We start from the raw sequence: 9,039 nt of genomic DNA, 5'->3' as shown, positions 1-9,039 counted from the left end.
TCAAAGCTCCAGCAAACACAGTCTGTTTCTTCTCTGTTTTGATCTTTCCGTATTCTTCTTCGACATTAAGTTCCCGTCCGGCTTTTCAGTCTTCTCTTCCAAGATTACTTCAAGCATGGCAAATATGACACTCAATGTCCAGTGCTCTTCCACAATTCTTTATCCCACTGTTCAACTGCCCAGCCTGTATTTTCACAGTACATCTTGCATTACTCTTACATGCTGCTGCTGGTCGTCAGTCGTCATCAGTGTTAATGGATCAGTGGCACTGCCGTTTGCCTGCTGTATTCAAGTCCACGATGTTCTATCGGTCTATCACCATAGGCCTCACTGAAACACCTTGATCAGAAAGGAACATATGTGAGAATCCCCTTCATTGATTACAGCTCTGCATTCAATACAGTGGTCCTCAGCAGGCTGGTCACCAAATATCTCAACTTGGGTCTCAGCTACTGTGTATTTTGATTAAAGACTCCTTATCAAATTATCCAGAAGCAGCTTGTGAATATGAAACATGAAATGCACACTATCAGGTTTGTTTATTTTTCTTTGGGTTTTTTTCTTTTTGCGCAGACATAAAGTTGTAGACAGTTAACACTGAGTAATTATGGCCAATATTTTCTTGACACTAAAAGCAATCCCTTTTAAAAGCAAGCTTATACAAAAGAATATTTGTGACTTTATTATTTCATCCATCCATGCGTCCATCCATCCATTTTCTTCTTACAAAAGTCCAGTAAAAGAACACTGTTCTTGCAGGGTGTTCCTCCCAATCACGCTCCTCCAAGTCCCACTGTTGTTGCCCACATAAGTGTTGAATAGTAGGACAACAGTGTCCCCAGACCTCAAGCTGGACTGGAAATAGAAATAGACTAGCAACTATTTCATGAACTGTCGTGAGACCAGATTGGGCAATGGCAATGGAGAAAAGGTGTTCGTGTACTTTAATAAAGTTACATATATATAATGAGGCATTTTGTTTGCGTATTAATTTGCATGTCATTAATAAAGCTTATTGTGGGATTCTTTTTTTTATTTCAGGTCTGCATTTGAATGTGTTCATGTGTACCTGGTGGTTGGAAAGATTTCAAATTTAGAAATTAATTCCTTAATTATTGGGGTTTTTTTTTTTTATCTTTTTTGACATGGAGGTCACAAAAGGTTAAGGTGGGTGGCACACTACTGACAATTAAATGTTGTAGAATAAGGTTGTGTGAGGTCATGTGAGAAATTTGGTCAACGATTTTATTTTCATTGCAGGTTCAGGCTACTTGGAGTGTGTTCCAAGGTTATAACATTTTTACACTTTGGGAAAGTGAGGCTGCTTCAATGACCCCTGATCATTTATTTTTTATGCAGGGAAAAACAGAAAACCAAACGTTTATACAGTAACTGTAAATTAGCTGTATGTTTTACAGTTACTATAGTAAAATATAGTAAAACTAGTAAAATAGCTGAGCGGAAAACCCCGTTACATCTGACACACTGTAAACCTGTACAACACAACTAGGGATAGTTAACTCCAATAACAGGGGGACCAGGAAGTCTGTCTTTAAAGAGGGTTGCGTCCAATGGGGGGCAATTGTCTCAACACCAGTGAACATTGTCCACAGCGGGGCCGCTGATTAGAGAGGAATTATGCAAAATGGGGGTCCTAGCATTACTACTGACTGTAACATTAGATCTGATAGCAGTGTGGGGAAGAAGGGAGCGCAAAATTAAATTAAGTAGACATCAGCACAGTCAAATGATAGGCAAATGTTGTTGTAGTGGCTAATGCAGGCTATGATTGGGGATACCTGCTAGATGCAGAGGCTTTGTCAGTGACTAGTATTTCAAACTAATACTCCAAAACATAGCACAAACCTCACAAGAATAATGACCATAAACATAACAAATGCTGAAGAAGTATTAGAAATGAGTTACATTGACTAAAATAAATTGTTAAATTGCGACTTCCCCTTATCACAGGACTATTTTGTTAACCTTACCACTGGAACGGCTGATGTGTGATGGCTTTGCATGGGTCATAAGCTGAGAGCTAGACTCCCCTTTGAATGGAAACGAACCTGTGCAAACCTTCTCTGATAAGCCCTTTTAAGTTGTTCACCCTCCCAGACTTTAAGCTCAAAATCAAATACCTGCAGAGTTCTGAGTCAGTCTTTTTCTGTTGGGTGACAATTAAAAAAATTGTGTTGATTGGATTAATTTTATTTATTATACTCAACAGTGATTTCGGAGTCACACTCGGGATGTAGGGAATGTAGTGAAGGGGCTCTCTGAACAACTACATGCAACTTCTCTGATGACTTGGCAGAATAGAACGGCCTTAAATATGTAACTGGCAGAGAAGAGTCGGGTAAACAGGATGTCCAGGGCTAGTTGTTACGTGTCTATCCTTAACAACACTGCACCTGATGGCACTGTGATTCGAGTATTGTCAAATCCGATTGTGTAATACAAGAAGAAACTAGAAAACATTCTGAAAAGTTGTCACTGAAGTCGTTGACAAAAAGGTTATATTGTATAGAAAAGTTTGTGTCCTAGTAATCGATTATCACCCAGTTTAACTCAATCCATGAAACCAGACTTTTAGAATGCTAATAATTAAGATAATGTTCACAAGTAAAGAAAGTTTGGAAGCAAAAGTAGTACAAGCAGATCATCTATTCATTAACTATACAGAAGTTGTAATCAAATTACAAACAAGCACTGATGGTAAGATAAGACAAATTAAAAATAGTTAATAAACATTGTTCCTACAATGTTCTTTCATACAAAAAGGGGTTTTAAGAAAAAGTAAAGGGGACTGACAGATTCAATTTAGCATCACCAGCTAATCATGCATATTTTTGTGAGAGCTGAATGATCAACTGGTTCAAATCATTTGAACTCCACAGTTGTTCTATTAGAGCTCGTCTCGGGTTCTACTTCTGACTGACACTTTGTTTGCAGCTTTGTTAATGTTGATAGCCGCCCTGATTGCAGATTTCATTGACGTCTCCATCCAAGCATGAGGGAAGGCTGTGTGCTCACCAGCAAAGTGGACCCTGCCTTCACTTTTAAAGAGCTCCATAGCATACTCTAAATGTTGGTAGGGTGTTAATAAAGCGAAGGCACCCAAGCTATAAGGATCCAAGCTCCACTTCTTCACTATGACCCCTGTGCAGAGATCCCTGACTTTCTTGCCATGAATCTTTTCCAAATCTCTCAAAACCAAATCTTTAAGGTCTTCATCACTTGCACCTAGGAAGAGTAGTGAGTCATCAGACCAGGTGTAGGAAGCCAAGAGGACCCCGATGGTTTTATTTGGGAAATTCTGACTGGGATAGTAGATGAAACGAGATGGCCCATCTGTGATGCTCTTTCCCCCTCGGATGCCATCATTCTCCCAGAACTTGTTTTTGAAGGTGAGCATGATTTTAGTAGCGCTATCATAATGCACAGATCTCAGGGCCTCCATCTTTTTGATGGAGAGAGGGGGGTCGAAATCTATGAAAAGAGCTGCTTTGGCTGTTGTTGTTACCAGGACAATATCAGCTTGAAGTTTAGCAAAAGAAGATGGTTGACCACTCTGGAAGGAAACACTGACTCCTTCATCTGAGTGATTGATATGCTTGACTCTGGATTTAAAAAGAATAGGGACATCAAGTTCCTTAAGAAAAGCTTTGGGGAGACCATCAAACCCACCAGTCACTTCATAGTACCTTCAAAATGAAAAGACAGAGATATATATTTATTTCATTATTTTTATAGTAAACAATTTCTAGTAACAGTTAGCACAGCTGCTATGTCCCACACTTCAAATGATTACAATCTACAGTTCCTTTAAAAATGCCAATGAACTATTAATGCACTCGATAAAGGTCAAAATTTCATTTCAGTACCAGAACATTTCATGACTTGATTTACATTTCTTAAAATTGTGAACCCTCCATTGGAAATATTATACCTTCAGCTTACCTAGTAGGCCTTACCTTACTGTGTCACTAACATCAGTTTGGTCATAGATCAGTTCAGTGAGTGCAGTGTACATAAGGCCCTGCTCATTAAGAATGTCTCCGATCATCCTAATGGCTTCAGAACTCAGACCGCCTTCTTCTTTCAGGTAATCCTATTAGATAAGCAAAGTTTCTGGTTATGAAATTAAAGTGGTTCATAAGGATAAAACTTTAGCATTTATAAACTTTACCTTCACTGAATACCGGTCAAATTCCTTCAGTGCAGCTTTGCAACCATGTTTTTTGACTTCATATTTCACCTACAAAAAGTATAAATAAAGACAATATATATATATATATATATATATGAGTGTGTGTGTATGTGTGTGTGTGTGTGTGTGTGTGTGTGTATAGCATCATTGTCTTGCATATTTCCACAACCCTCTATCCATAATCACATACTGTGTATGCTACCGTTGTATATAGTGTATTATTTTACTTACTTTGTATTTGTTTGTATTTTATTTGTATTGTATTGTATTATATTTATTATATATATTGCATATATTGAATTGTCTTATCTTGTCTTATTTTATTTTATCTTATCTTATCATTCAACAAACAAATGCATGCTTATAAACTTAGAATTAATCTATTAAAAATCTATTAAAACAGGATATATAGGAGGAAGAGATGCGTAACTGTAAAAGGTACGACTGTGCAGCAAAAAAATCTGCCAGTTCCAGTAGCTAAGCCTAATTGTGGAAAAATAGTGGTGTTTGTGTCTCAACATTTAATGCCTACTGGTAGAACTCCCCTACCACTTACGTACTTTCTCTAAAGCTTGCTGTAGAAGATTGTCAGCTGATTTATGGATCTCATTTGCTGTTAGATTGTATTTCAGAATGTCAGGCTTTTCCTTTACTTTGGATGTCTTCTGTGGCTGTATTCCATTCACCAGGTAGAAGGTATTGTTGTCATCCATGATAAAATCATTCAGTTCAACTCCCAGGTCTTTTGCAAACTGAAGGACAATTCTGTTGAAAACCAATCAGGTTGTGAGTGTCCCAAAGGTTTAACAGGAAAATTGGAAGCAGAAGTAGATTCCACTGTGGTACTAAAAATGGCCAGCCTTTAAATAACTGATTTTACTCACTGGTGAAAACTTGGGATCCTCATAGCCCCAAGTTCAGCATACCAGCCCTCTTTGTCATTCCTGTAGGTATCCACGCGTCCACCAACTCGTCCACTAGCCTCTAATATGATGACCTTATTTAAATATTACAAAACACAAAACAAGTTTAATATGTATGAAATATTTTTCTTGCTTTGATTACCTAAACACAATAATCTGTTTTAACTATTATTTTATTATAAACAATATTTCTAGTACATATTCTAACTATTAATATAGGTAAAGGGATAAAGAAAACAAAGTTTCCTCTCTCAGAAATAAATAACTGGTGTATAACACACACCTTATGTCCTGCTTTGTGAAGTAGCCTAGCAGCTGTCAATCCAGCCATGCCAGCTCCAACAATGATAACATGATGAGATGTGTTTCTTTGTGGAAGACCGGTCTTGGCTGTCTGCAGAAGCTGATCGTAGTCAGCATCATTCAGACAATCAGCTAGCGTGGCCTTCAGCCTTTTAGCACCATTGCTTTGACACAGAGTGAGCAACAACACAGAGACGACAACTAGAGACATAACATAAGAAAACACATTGCAGGCTTTACCTAAATTTTCATTTAGTCATTTTCATGCCTAAAACTAAGCAACATCTAGAAGGAATGGAAAAATGGTGAATAATATTTGAATTTGGACAAAAACTACTTTTGTTTTTTTATGTATCTATTTGTAACAAAAAGAACTTGATTTATTAGTATTAACTTTGTCTTTTGTTTTTGTTTTTTAATGCGCCGGCGGGCCCATTTTACAAGTGCTTTTTAAACGACTGTAACTTTGTCATCGTTTACACTAGAGCAAAATTTGGTGAATAACGGTAACACAAAGTGTTCACAAGCTACTGCTATCTCAACACAGAAGGAAAACTCGACTCCGCCTAGGTTTGACCATGTGCGCTTCGGACTATGGTAACTCATCGACCATTTGAGCAAGAGAAAAAATTCACCCGGTTACTGAAAGAAGAGAACCTGCACTTTACAGGGATATTTGGTGTATTGCGGTAGCACAAACGGTTTGCAAGCTACTGTTCTGGAAAAAGAAAAGCCAACTCCACTTAGGTGTGCTTTGCACTAGCGTAACTCCTTGACCATTTGGGCAAGAAATACATTTTAAACGGTAACTAAAAGACGAGAAAACGAGCTTTACCAAACTTTACGGTGCATCATTAGGAAGCACAAGCTGCAACAGACCAATCACATGTAAGAATTGATGACTCACGGAGCAGAGTGACGGGTGTGGAGAAGTGGCAACGCCCTTAAAAGGCCTGGATGGATTTAAAAAACTGAGTGACCTAGGCCCAAAAACTTTACTGTACATATTTAGTATAGTTCATATTTAAAGTTGATGTTTTGTTACATTTTGTTCCTGTTGAATATAAGTTTCCACTTAGCTATAAATCTCAAAAAACAGAGTCCAATTTTTATTTTTTTCCACTTTTAACTGTTGTTTCATTGTCAGAACAATACTGTACAATAATGTAAAATGACTGCCAGATATTGAAAGCTGAGGTTATTCTGAAAAAAGGGGCAAAAGAATTGACTTCTAATATGATTTTTGGCCCTTTTACAGCCAAAATTACCAGATATGTCCGGGCGGCCTAAATGATGCTTGGTCAAAAAATTAATCTGGATTTTATAACTGTTTACATCTGAATGCTGACAGTATTTCAGTAAAACAGTGGAAAATATGATATACTCACATAATTTCACTGCATGTGGATCCATTTTCACTTTTGTCTTCTATTCTCTGTCATAACATGAATAGGAATATATATACAACTCAATGTATAGGAAAAGCCAAAAGAAAAAAACCCTGCAACTTTTTAGGATATCAACTTATTTTGTTCAGTTTAAGAAATAAGAACAGTGTAATAATGTCTTCGGTCTTTATTATTTGAAACAGTAGTGAGATATTTTATACTTTACTAACACTGAACTCTATTATTAAATATATTTCATCTTAGTAATTGTGTTGTAGTAAAATTTGCATTAATCACTTAATCTCTCACCTCTAACTATACACATAGAAAAAGAGTTTAATTACATGTGTGTGTATTGCTACTGAATTAATTTTTTTATTGCACTAATCATGTTATTTCACTCATTACAACTGTGTTAATCAGTTATAGTAAATCATTCTTGAAATCACTGTATGCATTAATGCTATAATTTATTCTAGTTTTTTTCAATAGATCATAGCTATAGTTCTACAGTTTAAATCAAACAATAGTTCTTACCATGTGAGGCTCTGTCAGAAATGATATTGAGTCAGAAACTCAAACTGTCACGAATGACATTGTGGCCTCTCATATAACAGGGCACTGAAAAGCTGCAGGAACCCCCCCTCCCCCCCCAAAAAAACCAAAAATCCAACCAAACAAACAAAAGAAACCCAACTGTCCTAACCTGTCAGATCATATTGTTTTGCCAAGTATTATTTGGAAAGGTGTGTCCATTTGTTTTTCTCTGAATTTTCTTAGAAGAGTTTTATTTTCCTGGAAGAAGTCAAAGAGATAAATGCATATATGTGTTCCAAAAAAAATAAACAACCTTTACTTATTACTAGTTTATACATTGAGGGGGGTTTAGTCTCTGCCATTTATGGTCACAATTTTTCTTTGTGTTGTTTTTTTTTTCATTCACCCATCTGAAAATTTCAAAACTTCAGTTCTACAATCATAGACACTAGCAACTACTAGCACCTACAGTTAAACACTCAAAAATGTTTTGTATGTAAAGCAAATGTATATTTTAACCTGACAAAATCCACTGTTTTTTTTAAACAACTTGAAATACATGTAAACCAATTATAGGATCCAGACTACACATAATAGGAGTCAGCTGAAAGAAGTACTCGTACATGGAATAAAAATGGGATACATAAGTCAAGCATTAAAAAATACTGCTGACTTGACATAGAATAATAATGGTCTTACAACAAGTAGCTTAACATATAAATCATTAAAATACATAGAGCTTTGCAAGTTATTCAGTAACTTAGTTAAACTGCAAATATTTATCAATTTAAAAAAATATACAGATAAATTGATAAAGAACAGTCGCGTGCTTTACCGTGGGCAATTACTTCTTTACCAGTATCTATTGTCTGGTATGCAGCCTAAGGGGTGTGTCACTTCTTTTCCATGGAAAGAAGAGTTCAACAACTGAAAGTCTCATATGTTGCCAAAGAAGTGTCAACAATAAAACAAGCTGTTTTGATTTTGATGGCTTTTTTAAGACCCATTTTGTAGACCCGTTTGTCTAACATTGTGTGACTGTTATATAGAATTCCTTCAGTTTGATCCTAATTTCAGCTTTAAAAAGGGGTAAATAATTTAAATATGCAGAATGCGTAACAGTAACAGGAAACCTATTATTTGAAGAGGTGTTTTACTTAGAAAAAAATTACATTTAACCCTTAAATACTATTCATATTCTATAACAGGGCCGTGCAGCAATGGGGCAGGTGCTCACAATTAAACAGGGGCACATAAAGCCAGGCTGAATAACAACAACCCACATTTATCAAAAATCTAATTTGGAATCTAATATGGAATCGCATCATGTTAAAAGAGACAAATATATGTGTTCCATAAAAAAATCGGCAAATTTTGGCATACTTGAAAAATAAATCTAATATAATCTGTTTAATAATGTATAATTTATAATAATCCATAATTATGTGAATATGCATATTAGATCATTTTTAGTGAAATATAAGCTCTCCAGACAGGCAGGGAAAGCCCTGTAACTTACTTTAAAATTAAATATTTTCCCTAAAATGGTGGACAGAGCTACAGACCCATAACATTCTTACTCAGTAAGCTAGCAGCTAATAATCAGCACTACTTTTGCAGTTAATAAAAGGACAGGTAAGATTTTGTTGCGCTGTTGCACACACAGCAGGTTTAT

The 9,039-nt window shown here is 36.1% G+C and overlaps 1 protein-coding gene across 1 annotated transcript; it reads right to left on the bottom strand.

Annotated features, from left to right (window-relative positions):
• Positions 1-528: 528 nt before the first annotated feature.
• On the bottom strand, positions 529-7,403 carry LOC116313896 (L-amino-acid oxidase-like). Its single transcript, XM_039602661.1, has 8 exons — positions 7,365-7,403; positions 6,828-6,874; positions 5,420-5,640; positions 5,098-5,210; positions 4,774-4,978; positions 4,193-4,261; positions 3,978-4,114; positions 529-3,707 (listed from the first exon to the last, which is right to left on the bottom strand). The coding sequence occupies exons 2-8, from the start codon at positions 6,850-6,852 to the stop codon at positions 2,909-2,911; spliced, it is 1,569 nt and encodes a 522-aa protein (XP_039458595.1). The 5' UTR covers positions 6,853-6,874; positions 7,365-7,403; the 3' UTR covers positions 529-2,908.
• Between the last annotated feature and the right edge of the window lie 1,636 nt (positions 7,404-9,039).

This window comes from Oreochromis aureus, linkage group 3 (assembly GCF_013358895.1).
Source record: "Oreochromis aureus strain Israel breed Guangdong linkage group 3, ZZ_aureus, whole genome shotgun sequence".
Lineage (NCBI taxonomy): Eukaryota > Metazoa > Chordata > Actinopteri > Cichliformes > Cichlidae > Oreochromis > Oreochromis aureus.
This window is presented reverse-complemented; position numbering and strand designations above follow the sequence as displayed.

Excerpts from the sequence above, each read along its gene's own strand:
- LOC116313896 (XM_039602661.1), bottom strand. The coding sequence starts at position 6,852 with ATGGATCCACATGCAGTGAAATTAT. Across the intron at positions 5,641-6,827 it reads TCCACATGCAGTGAAATTAT|TTGTCGTCTCTGTGTTGTTG; the intron begins GTGAGTATATCA and ends TTATGTCTCTAG. Across the intron at positions 5,211-5,419 it reads TTCACAAAGCAGGACATAAG|GTCATCATATTAGAGGCTAG; the intron begins GTGTGTGTTATA and ends TATTTAAATAAG.